The sequence below is a fragment of the Chiloscyllium plagiosum genome, unplaced genomic scaffold, assembly GCF_037043375.1.
Source record: "Chiloscyllium plagiosum isolate Xiang-an unplaced genomic scaffold, Cpla_swu_hap1 HiC_scaffold_20, whole genome shotgun sequence".
NCBI classification, from domain to species: domain Eukaryota; kingdom Metazoa; phylum Chordata; class Chondrichthyes; order Orectolobiformes; family Hemiscylliidae; genus Chiloscyllium; species Chiloscyllium plagiosum.
Genome location: NW_028270158.1, coordinates 44,897,567 through 44,911,123, shown reverse-complemented (window position 1 = coordinate 44,911,123; position 13,557 = coordinate 44,897,567). Strand labels below are relative to the sequence as shown.

Genomic DNA, 13,557 nt, shown 5'->3' with positions numbered 1-13,557 from the left:
CCTTCGATCACTTCATAGCCAACTGCCGTCGCGACATTAACCACCTCAATCTCTCCACCCCTCTCACCCACTCCAACCTCTCACCCTCGGAACGTGCAGCCTTCCACTCCCTCCGCTCCAACCCCAACCTCACTATCAAACCGGCAGACAAGGGAGGCGCGGTCGTAGTTTGGCGCACCGACCTTTATACCGCTGAGGCTAAACGCCAGCTCGCGGACACCTCCTCCTACTGCCCCCTTGACCATGACCCCACCTCCCACCACCAAACCATCATCTCCCAGACCATCCATAACCTCATCACCTCAGGGGATCTCCCATCCACCGCCTCCAACCTCATAGTCCCACAACCCCGCACCGCCCGTTTCTACCTCCTGCCCAAAATCCACAAACCTGACTGCCCCAGCCAACTCATTGTCTCAGCCTGCTCCTGCCCCACCGAACTCATCTCTGCATACCTTGCCACGGTCCTGTCCCTCTTAGTCCAAGAACTCCCCACCTACGTTCGGGACACCACCCACACCCTCTACCTCTATGATTTTCGCTTCCCCGGTCCCCAACGCCTTATCTTCACCATGGACATCCAGTCCCTGTACACCTCCATCCCCCATCACAAAGGACTCAAAGCCCTCCGCTTCTTCCTTTCCCGCCGTACCAACCAGTACCCTTCCACTGACTGAACTGGTTCTCACTCAGAACAACTTCTCTTTCCTATCCTTCCACTCCCTCCAAACCAAAGGAGTAGCCATGGGCTCCCGCATGGGCCCCAGCTATGCCTGCCTCTTCGTAGGAAATGTGGAACAGTCCATCTTCCGCAGCTACACTGGCACCACCCCCCACCTTTTCCTCCACTACATCGATGACTGTATTGGCACTGCCTCGTGCTCCCACGAGGAGGTTGAACAGTTCATCCACTTTTCCAACACCTTCCACCCCGACCTCAAATTTACCTGGACCGTCTCAGACTCCTCTCTCCCCTTCCTAGACCTCTCCATTTCTATCTCGGACGACCGAATCAACATGGACACTTACTATAAACTGACCGACTCCTACAGTTTCCTAGACTACATCTCCTCCCACCCTGCCCCATGTAAAAACGCCATCCCATATTCCCAATTCCTTTGTCTCCGCCATATCTGCTCCCAGGAGGACGAATACCGAACAACTCAGATGGCCTCCTTCTTCAAAGACCGCAATTTCCCCCCAGACGTGATCGCCGATGCTCTCCACCGCATCTCCTCCACTTCCCGCTCGTCCGCCCTTGAGCCCCGCCCCTCCAATTGCCACCAGGACAGAACCCCACTGGTTCTCACCTACCACTCTACCAATCTCCATATACATCATATCATCCATCGTCATTTCCGCCACCTCTAAACAGACCCCACAACCAGGGATATATTTCCCTCCCCTCCCCATCAGCGATCCGAAAATACCACTCCCTCCGTGACTCCCTTGTCAGGTCCACACCCTTCACCAACCCAACCTCCACTCCCGGCACCTTCCCCTGCAACAGCAAGAATTGCAAAACTTGCACCCACACCTCCCCCCTTACTTCCCTCCAAGGCCCCGGGATCCTTCCGTATCCGCCACAAATTCACCTGCACTGCCACACACATCATTTACTGCATCCGCTGCACCCGATGTGGCCTCCTCTATATTGGGGAGACAGGCTGCCTACTTGCGGAACGTTTCAGAGAACACCTCTGGGACACCCGGACCAACCACCCCGTGGCTCAACACTTCAACTCCCCCTCCCACTCCACCAAGGACATGCAGGTCATTGGCCTCCTCCATCGCCAGACCATGGCAACATGACGCCTGGAGGAAGAGCGCCTCATCTTCCGCCTAGGAACCCTCCAACCACAAGGGATGAACTCAGATTTCTCCAGTTTCCTCATTTCCCCTCCCCCCACCTTGTCTCAGTCCCAACCCTTGAACTCAGCACCACCTTCCTAACCTGCAATCATCTTCCTGACCTCTCCGCCCCCACCCCCACTCCGGCTTATCACCCTTACCTTAACCTCCTTCCACCTATCGCATTTCCAACGCTCCTCCCCCAAGTCCCTACCTTTTATCTTAGCCTGCTTGGCACACTTTCCTCATTCCTGAAGAGGGGCTCATGCCCAAAACGTCGATTCTCCTCCTTGGATGCTGCTTAACCTGCTGCGCTTTCCAGCAACACATTTTCAGCTCTGATCTCCAGCATCTGCAGTCCTCACTTTCTCCTATAACCTTCAAATTGGACCTACAACACTCAGGGACAAAGTCACGAAGCACTTCATCACACAAACAACAGTGGAAGTGTGGAACTGTTCCTCTTCCTCCTCCTCCTCCTCCTTCTCCTCTTCCCCCCCCCCCCCCCCCCCCCCCACCACCCCCCTAAAAAAAACAGCTGTTGAGGCTATGTTTCAGTTGAGAATTTGAAAACTGAGGTTGATAAATTAATGTTTGACGCGGGTATTCAGGATAACAGTACTGAGGATAGGTGGGAACAGCCATGACCTAATGGAACAGACTGGAGGAACTGAAAGGCCACAGATTAACATTCTCACCCCAGTTCCCATTAATTTCTGTACATTCCAAGTTACCAGAAGGATGTGGATGCTTTGGAGAAGGTACAGAAAAGGTTTATCAGGATGTTGCCTGATATGGGGGATTTTAGCTATGAGGAAAGGTTGGATAGATTGGGTTTGTTTTCACTGGAACTCAGGAGGTTGAGAGGTGACCTGATAGAATGAAAAGTATGAAGCTTTTTCACAGGGTGGAGGAGTCAATTACTAGGGGGACATAGATTCAAGGTGCGTGGGGGGAAAGTTTAAAAGAGATGTGTGAGGCAAGGTTTTAACACAAAGGGTGGTGAATGCCTGGAATGTGCTGCCAGAGGAGATGGTGGAAGCAGACACAATGGCAGCATTCAAGAAGCACCTGGACAAATACATGAATAGCAAGGGATTTTGTAAGCGATGACAGTTTTAGTGTGGGAGGGCAAAATGTATCAGTGCAGGCTTGGAGGTCCAAAGGTCCTGTCACTGTGCTGTAGTTTTTTTTGTTCTTTGCTTCTGTTTCATGAAATGTTCAGTTGTGGGTATGGCAGTGGTTACAAAGTCCAGCAAAGTTCAAATCAAGAATTCTAGATCAGATCAGCTGTGGTTTAGCTAAATAATAGAAGAGAGTGCATTTACAAATGTGGTCACCCCAGGGTTGGGATGTGCAGAAAGGGGGAGAGAGAGAGGGCCACCGGACAGTCAAGAAGATACAGGCAGAATCCCCTAAATGCACTTCACTCTCTAACCAGTGTTCCAGTGGGTCATCTGGAGAGTAAGTGCAGCCAAAGCCAGGTCCATGGCACCACGGGTGACTCAGCTGTGTAGAGGATACACTGACTGGAAGGGCAGCAGTGACAGGAGATTCGATGGTTAGGGAAGTAGACAGACATTTCTGGGGATATGGGTGGGAATGCAGATTTATTTAAAAATGATTCATGGGAAGTGAACATTGCTGACTGGGCCAGCATTTATTGCCTGTTCCTAATTACCCTTGAGAAGGTGGTGGTGAGCTGCTGTCTTGAACTGCTGTAGTGCATGTACTATAGGTGGACACACAATGCTCTTAGGAAGGGAATTCCAGAACTTTGACCTATTGGCAGTGAAGGAAGGACACTATATTGCCTAATGAAGGTGATATGCGGCCTGGAGGAGAATTTGCAGCTCATGATGTTCCCAGTTTCTGTTGGCTTTATCCTTTGAGATAGAAGTGCTGGATTTGCAAGATGCTGTCAGAGGAATTTGGAGAATTTCTGCAGTGCATCTTGTAGATGGTCCACATTGCTGCTACTGAGCATTGGTGGTAAAGTTACTGCAAGTTTGAGGATGGGATGCCAAGCAAGCTGGCTGATTTGTCCTGGATGTTATCAAGCTTCTTGAATGTTGTTGGACTCATTCTCATCCAGGCAGGTGGATTCCATGACACTCCTGACTTGTACTTATAGATGGTGGACAGGCTTTGGTTAGTCATTTTCTCGGCTGTAACTTTTATACTTACGTGCTGGGCTCTTGCTTCATTGAATATGGGGATTTTTGTGCAGTCACCTTCAGCGAGTTGTTTGATTGTCCACCACCATTCACAACTGAATGTGGAAAGACTGCAGAGCTTAAATCTGATAGATTGTTGTAGGATTGTTTATCTCTCACTTGTTGCTTATGCTGTTCAGCATAAAAGTAGTCCTGTTTTGTAGCTTCATCATGATGATACCTCTTTATTTTAGGTATGCCTGGTACTGCTCCTGGCATGCCATCCTGCACCCTTCATTGAGACAGCTTTGAACCCTTAGCTTGGTGGTAATGGTAGAGTGGGGGATATGCTGAGCCATGAGATTGCAGATTGTGTTGGAGTATGATTCTATTGCTGTTGATGAACCACAGCATCTCATAGATGCCCAGTCTTGATTTGCTATATCTGTTCAGTTCCATTTAGCACGGTGATAGTGTCATATAAAGAATCAAACAGGGCCATGGTGCAAAATATTACGAACAAGACCAAGAATCTCAAAAAGATAAGCCTTAAGACTTTAATGCACAGAGCATTTGCAATAAAGCAGATTAAGTAGTCGTGCAAATAAACATAACCAGGTATGATATAGTGAGGATTATGGAGACACGGTTGCGGAGTGACCAGGAATGGGAACTGAATCATGGGAATTCACCTTTAAGGAAGGGCAAACAGAAAAAAGGAGATAGTGTAGTATTGCTGGTTAAAGAGTAAAATTAATACAATAGTGAGGAAGGATATTGGCTCTGGTGAACAAGAATCTGTGTAGGAAGAGCTTAGAAACACCAAGGGGCAGAAAATGATAGTGGGAATTGTACATAAACCCCCTCAAGCTATAATGTAATGTTGGGGAAGGTTTTAAACAGGAAATTGGAGAGACAAGGTACAGATGTAGCTCTGGATGATTTTAATCTGTGGAAAGATTGGGCAAATCATATCAGTAATTACACCATAGTGGAGGATTTCCTGGAGTGTGTACAGGATAGTTTTCTGGATCAATACACTGAGAAACTAACTAGAGAATAGGCCATCCTAAACTGGGTTTTGTGTAATGAGAAAGGAATAATACTTGTGCAAGACCCCTTGAGAAAGAGGGACCATATTATGATTGAATCATAGAGACATAGAGAGGTACAGCACAGAAACAGACCCTTTGGTCCAACTCGTCCATGCCAACCAAATATCCTAAATTAATCTAAATAAACCCTTCCTATTCATATACCCATTCATATGCCTGTTATGTTGTAATTGTACCAGCTCCGCCACTTCCTCTGGCAACTCATTCCATACACATAACACCCTCTGCATGAAAAAGTTGCCCCTTCAGTCCCTTTAAAATTTTTCCCCTTTTGCCCTAAACCTATGACCCCCGCCCCTCTCCAGGGAAAAGACCTTGTCTATTTATTCCAATCCATGCCCCTCATGATTTTATCATCCTCTATCAGGTTGTCCCTCAGCCACTGAGGGAAAACAGCCCCAGCCTATTCAGCCTCTCTCTAAAGCTCAAACCCTCCAACCCTGGCAACATCTTTATAAATCTTTTCTGAACCCTTTCAAGTTTCACAACATCCTTCTAATAGGAGGGAGACACAGAATCCTTCATTCAGATGGAGAATGACATCATTAATTATGAGACTGGCATCCTGAATCTAAATGAAGGAAACCACAATAGTATGAAGCACAAGCTGGCTGTGATAAATTGGGGAATGTTACTTAAAGGGATAATAGTTGATAGGTAATGGCAAACATTTAAAGGGCACTTGGAGGAACTGCAACAATTGTTCATTCCTTCCTAACAATAAAAATGGGAAAGTCGGCCGATCATGATTAACCAAGGAAAATAGGGATAGTATTAGATCCAGTGAAGAGACAGACAAATTAACCAAAAAAGCAGCAAATCTGAGAGTTAAAAGCAGTTCAGATTTCAGCAAATGGTGACAAAAGGATTGATTTAAGAGGGGCAAAATTGTGTCAGAGTAAGCTTGTGAGGAACATACTTACAGAATCTTTAGCAATCAGTTTGTATGTGAAGGGACAAAAAAATAGTGAAGACAAATAAAGGTCCTTACAGTCAAAAACCGAGGAAGTTATAAAGGGGAACAAAGAGATGGCAGACCAATAAATACATCCTTTGGTTTTGTCTTCACAGAGGAGGACACAAATATTTTCTTAAAAATGTTGGGGAATGCAAGGTCTAGTGAGAGGGAGGAACTGCAGAAAATCAGTATTTTTAAAAAGTGGTGTTGGGAAAATTAATGGGATTAACAAGCCTGCTGACCGACATCCTAGAATACCTAAGAAATTGCTCGAGAAATGGTGGATGCATTGGTGGTCATTTTTCAAAATTTTATAGACCCTGGAACAGTTTCTATGATTGGAGGGTAGCTAATGTAATCCCACTCTTTAAAAAAGGAGGTAGAAATAAAACATGGAATTATAGACCAGTCAGCCGAACATCAGTAGTGGGGAAAAATGCTAAAGTCCATTGTAAAAGATTTAATAGCAGAACAATTGGAAAACAGTGGCCGAATCAGACAAAGTGTGAATTTGCAAAAGGGAAACATGTTTGACAGATCTTCTGGAATTTTTTGAAGATGTAACTGGTAGAGTTGTTATGGGGTAGCATGCGGAAGCAGCTTTCAGAAGGCTTTTGATCAGAGACTAACATGTAAAATTAATGTATAGGATTGAGGGTAGTGTATTTACATGCTGTCAGCAGAGCCTGGGAATAAACAGATCTGTTTCTGAGTGGAAGGCAGTGACCAGTAGGGGTACTCAGTTTTTTGATCTATTCTCAATATATAAAAATGATTTTGATGAAGGACCTAAATTTGAAATCTCCCAAGTTTGCAGATGACATGAAGCTGAATGGGAGGGTGAACTATGAGGAGGATGCAGGAATGCTTCAGTGTGATTTGGACAAGTTGACTGAGTGTACTTCATCTGCCATACATTTGTCCAATGTGGATAAATGTGAGGTTATTCACTTTGGTAGCAAAAACAAGAAGGCGGATTATTATCTGGCAGTAGATTAGCAATGGGGAAGATGTAGCAAAGCCTGAGTGTCCTTGTACACCAGTTGCTGAAATTGAGCATGCAGTACAGCAGGTGTGAATAAAGCAAATTATATGTTTCCTTCATAGTGAGAGGATTTGAGTAGAGGAGCAGGGATTATACAGGGCCTTGCTGAGACCATCCCTGGAGTTTTGTGTACAGTTTTGCTCACCTTATCTGAGGAAGGATGTTCTGACTATGGAGGGAGTGCAACAAAGGTTTACAAGACTGATTTTTGGGTATGTAGGACTGATATATGAAGAGAGACTGGTTGAGGCCAAAACATTGCATGTTTCCAGGGAGTATAGTTCTTAGGGCTAAGGGGATCCAAGATATGGGGAGAAAGTGAGAACAGTTGGATGATCAAAGAGCTAAATAGCTTATTCCTGCTCTTATTTAATGTTTCTATGGTTTTACTGTTTCTGTATTATAGTGAGAGAACAGAATTGTGTTGTACCAGACTTCAGAGATTGCTGAGCTGAAGCAGCGTTTAAGCCGTTTCAACATAGTTAGGCAGTTTTCAAGTGGGGTGCTAGGTGGTTCTAATTAGGAGTGAAGGGATATTGATGATCAGGCCAAACAAACCTAATATTTCCCTTGAGAAAAGGTGGTATTTATGTTGGTAATGGGGATGAGATGAACAGATAGGTGGACACAGAGCCAAGAGAAAGGGGGGAACAAGGTAGGCGCAGGGATTTTGATAGTAAACCACCTACCTGCTCACCACCCGCTACCACCAACTTTCCTCCCCAGCTTCACTCCCACCCTCAGTATAAATACCACATGTTTCTAACTGCTGTCTGTTCATAAGAAGGCTCACTGGGTTCAAAACGTTAACTCTCGTTCTCTCTCCACATGCTGCCAGGCCTGCTCAGTTCTCCAGCGATTTCTGTTTTTTGTTTGTTTCAGTCTCACATCCACAGTCCTTTGTTTTATTTGAATATTTACCCTGCTCTTTTTCTGCCCATGTCTCTCCCTCCAGAGGAAGTTAAGAAACTTTGTGCAACGCAGTTTAGCAACATCTTCTTCTTAGATTAACCATCAAGCTCGCCACCCGTTATGGCTTTGGGTGTGTCACAGACATTCAGGTGAGCGTTGGCACACGCAGTAACTGTACAATACTGGACACAGCAAGTATCTCGTGCTGTTCACTCTGCCAATGGCCAGTGCAGCGTCCTCATTGATGCTGCATGACCTTGGAAGGCAAGACCCCACCTCGATTCACAGACAGCAGATGCTGTTATAGGAAATTTCCATGGAATGTAAGATAATTAGATTTTAAATATTTATGGCAACTGAATTAAAAGAATGTCAACTTTATCATTCCGGTCTGTAATATATAGCAAGCTTGTAAAAAAAAATAAATTAACAGTAACATTTGAGTGAGATTTTAACTTCTTTCCAATTGTGTCTGTGTATTTTTGCTTTATTTATACATTGACCCTCATTTAGGAGGGTTGATCATTGGATATTTTGTAGAAAATTATATTCTCTAACAAAAGACAAATGATCTTCCTGTATAAAAAGGGCCTTTTTTTTAACTTAAAAAGTTGTGAGTTTATGTCTGAAGTAAAACATTTATTTATGAAGAAGTGTTCTGGTGCAGCATTGCTGAGTGTGAGTTCCTGTAGAGATTAGTCTGCAGCTTTGTACTGTGTAACTTGGCTTTTGAGCAAAGCTACATCTAGTACTCTAATATTTGTGGACTTGAATGCTTGAAACAAAATATAATGATAATTTGGAGAATTCATTTATTTTTTAAGAAAATTTAGTCAAGCAATTAAACTGTCTGTTTATTGGACATTGATCCCACATTTATAGTAACATCTTTTATCAAATAGAATTTTCAGAAAGTAGACAGAAAAAAATGAATTATGCAAACATTTTTACATTAAATGGGTAGTTAACATAAAAGCCTCTTTTATGATAAACGAAAATAGTCCATTGTCACATATATTGAAGGCATTTTTTGTGTTCCCTGATCTAAATGGAGTCCATATAAATCACCTGATAGGGCTTTGCCTCTCCTTCTTCAGTGTTAGTTACAAATTGACACCCCAGTCCTAAGTACAGCACTGAAACTTCGTAACGCAATCCTCAAAATGTCATCTTTTTCAATGCCTCATCTTGTATACTGCATGCTGTAAATTCTCAGTTTTTTGTTAGAAAGAGGTTAGTACAAATTTTGTATCTCATACTTACATTTTTCACAACAGATAAGGACAGCCATGTACCCGATTAAATTGTATTTTAGTGTTTGAGAATTTGTTTTCCCTACTTCAATATAAAACTAAACGGGTTTGTCTGAGAAAAGGTGCTGATTTATCCATGTAATGATACATATTTTTAAAAAGAAATAAAATCTATCCACACTAACTCAAGACTTTGTTGTATTTCTGTGCTGTGCCGAAACCTGTGTGAAATTCAAGATACCAGACACGATCAAAACTACTTTTACATGTGGAGTGCAATATGGTTTAGCTTCTGGGAAATAAAATCAACTTGCTGTGTTTGATTTGGCTTGCTCATGTTGAATCTCACCAAGGTTTTACACCTGTTTTGGTTGCCAGTTGCAATTTTCAGTGTTTCCTCAGTTCAGTGGCTTTTCTCAATTTCCAAGTAGGACAATTTAATGAAACTACCAAATTATATTAAAGAACTAACTTGCATTTATGAATATGTAATAATTCAAACATTTAATATTATGAATTAGAATTGAGGGAAAAATGTAAATTGATTGCAAAGAAAATGCATTGTCCAATAATTTTAATTTCATGACATTCCATTTACATTGCATGAAACTGCGATAATAACTATCTCAAAAACACCTCATAACTAAGTGATATACTTTAGAAGTGCTGTCACAGCAATACTAGGGGAATTGCATCATCTAATTTACACACAGCAAGGTTCCCAAAACATGCAATGGACACTTTTTAACAAGTATTGAGTTTCAAAAAGTTTACATGAAATATTGACTTTGTCACTGGGCAGAACTTACCTTGCTTTTTTTTTGAAATAGTACGATGGGGTCTGTTTTCCATCCAGCTAAGAAATGAGATGATTCTATGAGATAGTGTCCTCGTTTAAATATTACAGCTTTTGACTGCCTGCAAGCCCTCTGTATTTGTAGAAACTACTTCTAAACGCATTTCTGTTGCTTAGCTTTTACGACAACATGTGCATTCCTCAGTAAATTTCCTTCATACAGTTTAGGTAATAGACTAACACACTAGATACTTAATCCTGATGGAATGGATAGACTAGAGAAGAAACCCACATCTGGACAACTTTACATCATAGGATACATGTCGCCTTCTCATAAACCCACATTTCAGCATATTTGCCATAAGGTTGCTTGAGATTTAACATTTAAAACAAGGTTTGGAAATCTTGTATGTTCATATAAAAGGCAGGCAGCGCCTTCACTAAAAGACTGATCAGAAAATCAGTACTAAATGTGCAATCTTTCAGAACAGCACTAAATTCTTAGCACTGGAGTGAGGTTTTGACCCAATCTAATCATTTCAAGTCAAGAGTGTTACCTATTGAGCTACAGCTATGATGCATGGGTAAATGAGATTGAAAAAAGCAGCTCCAATATCACAGTACACAAGTCACACCATTGAAAGAAGGTCACGACACATCCAAAGAAACATGACTGAGTCACACCACACACAGCCATGAGAAAAGCCTGCAAGATGTCTTGTATATCCAATAACATATTCATAAGAAACTTCTTTACTCTGAAACCATGAGATGTAGAACTCTACCACAAGTAATTGAGGTAAATATTATAAAGGCGTTTAAGAACAAGCTAGATTAATATGGGGGAGAAAGGAATTAAAGGATATGTTGGTGGAGCGTGATGAAGATAGAGGCCTATGTGGAGCAATCTGGCTATGACGATTCAAGCTGCACACCCTTTTCTATGCTGTGAATTTACTGCTGTCAGTTTGCTTGTTTTCCTGGACAGAGTATGAGGTCCAGCAGACTACTGCATGTACAAGGTGATTTGCTAGTCAAATGGGTATTGAGATGTGTTTCATATGAGTTGTCCTAAATGGAATGAACCTCAAGGTATAGGAGAAGGTGGCCATTTTGGGGCTTAAGTCCATTACATCATTGAATTAGATCATGGCTTCTTTCAGCTTGGAGTTGCCAAGATGCTGATCTGTCATCTCTCCAGTTCTTTTGTTGGTCACCATTTCAATTTGCTGATTTATGTCTCTTTCAACCAAATTCTTCTATTTAACTTAGGACCACAAGATAAGCCTCTTCCTGGTAGTCCCATCTTTATCACGTCTCACCATGTCCTCTCTTTGTAATGGACGACCATACCATTTCAATCTTTACTTATCTATTAATTCAATTCTTCCTCTGTTTTATGGAACCCCTGATTTACTGGTTCTTGATCTTGACCTTTCAACTTACTCAAACATACAACTCAATATCCACATCTCATTAATATACATCATTGTTCTTTTCTTCTTGACATTGGTCAAGTTTCTGCCACAGACTCCATTCACCATCTACTCTCAATCATCAGTAAAGTGATGATGGAAGGTGTCAACATTGCTAACAAGCAGTACCTACTCAATAATAACCTGCTCAGTGATGCCCAATTTGTATACCACCAGGCCAATAATCTCCAGACCTCATTACACTCTTAGTTCAAGCATGCACAAAAGTTCTGAATTCCAGATACGAGGTGAGAGTGACAGCCCTTGACATCAAGTCTACATTTGATGGAAGTATGGCATCAAGGAACCTGAGCAAAACTGGACTCAATTGGAAATGGGGGCAAACTCTCTGTTGGTTGGAGTCATATCTGGAACATCGGATGATGGTTATGGGTTTTGGATGTCAGTCATCTCAGTCCAGGACATCGCTGCAAGAGTTAATCAGGGTAATGTCCTGGGTCCAACCATTTCAGCTGCCTCATCAATAATTTTCCTTCCATCATAAGGTCAGAAATGGAGATAGTGCAATCACTGGTGAACATGTTCAGCACAGTTTGCGACTCCTCAGACACTGAAAGAGTCCCTGTCCAAATGGAACTAGACCTGGAAAATATCCACACCTGGGCTGACAAGTAGCAAGTAACATCTGTGCCACACCAATACCAGGCAACGACCAGTTCCAATAAGAGGCAATCTAACCACTGCCCCTGACATTCAATTGTATCACTATCACTGAATCTCCCAATATAAACATCAGTGGGGTTACCATTGACCAGAAACTAAACTGGACTCACCAAATGGGCAGCACAGTGGCTCAGTGGTTAGCAATGCTGCCTCACAGCACCAGGGACCTGAGTTTGATTCCAGCCTTGGGTGACTGTGTGGAGTTTGCACGTTTTTCCCTGGATTTCCTCCAGGTGCTTTGGTTTCCTCCCACAGTCCAAAGATGTGTATGTTGGGGTGGATTGGCCATGTCCAATTAGTGTCCAGGGATGTGTAGGTTAATTGCATTAGTTGAGGGCAAACGTAGAGAAATAGGGTAGGGGAATGGGTCTGGGTGGGTTACTCTTCAGATTGCCGGTGTGGACTCGTGGGGCTGGAGGGCCTGTTTCTATGAATTCTATGAATTAATGGGTACCAATAGTTCGGATGGCTTAATCGCTAAATGTCCTGTTAATATTTGTTCCATTATTTCAGGCTTGAGTATCTGATTCTTGGTTGCTAATATGCATCCCTTCTTTGTTTAGTTAATGAGATATGTCTATCCAGGCCAAGTTTGCAATCTGATTTAGCAGTCTACAGACTGACACCAGGTTCTTTAAGGTCTTTAAGTTCTCTATGTTTTCAGCCTTGATCTTTACACTTTTACTCCAATCTTCTTCCTAAAGCTCAAACTGACAGTGCATATAATGGACCATTGATCTACTGATCTTCAAGCCCCTACCACACTTTTTTTTAGAGCAATTCAGGTGGCTCACCACAACCTTCTCTCGGGAATCTAGTGATGTCCACATCTCATGAATGAATAAAAAAAATCTCATATCACAACACACAACTCAGTGTTGTCTGCAAACTTCATTAGCCATGGCACTTCCTGTCATAGTTCTCAGTATATCCATAACAATAAGGAAAAGGAAGGAGTTTGGTGCTAAGTATTGATGCAATCCAACTTTGGCTTTGAACGTCTCTTCCCCCACACTGCTTCTTCCTCGAGTACATTCTTGTATATGTCTTGTAATTGTAGATATTTCTCAGAAAATTTACAAATCTCGATTCTTCCTCCACAGACACCAGTCATAAGCCTTCTCTAGATCAGTTTTCAGGTTACATTGGCATTCCTGGTTTTGCTGTACCACTTGTCTCAAAATGAAAACAGCATTGGTGCATAGTCTAAAATATCACTCACAGATTTCCATCATTTTTAAAATCTATGGCTCACTGCCAAATCTTGAAAGTAAACATATGAAATAAGAGCAGGAGTAGGCCATTTAGACCC

The 13,557-nt window shown here is 42.7% G+C and overlaps 1 protein-coding gene across 2 annotated transcripts in view; it reads left to right on the top strand.

The window, feature by feature from the left end:
- The window catches only part of ccz1 (CCZ1 vacuolar protein trafficking and biogenesis associated), a 53,535-nt gene extending 44,061 nt beyond the window's left edge, over nt 1–9,474 (top strand). For both annotated transcript variants that reach the window (XM_043711367.2, XM_043711369.2), the window contains one exon: nt 8,081–9,474. In XM_043711367.2, coding sequence (XP_043567302.1) covers nt 8,081–8,136 — 56 coding nt within the window. In that variant the 3' untranslated portion in view covers nt 8,137–9,474. The remainder of the gene's footprint in view (nt 1–8,080) is intronic.
- The last annotated feature ends 4,083 nt before the right edge of the window (nt 9,475–13,557 follow it).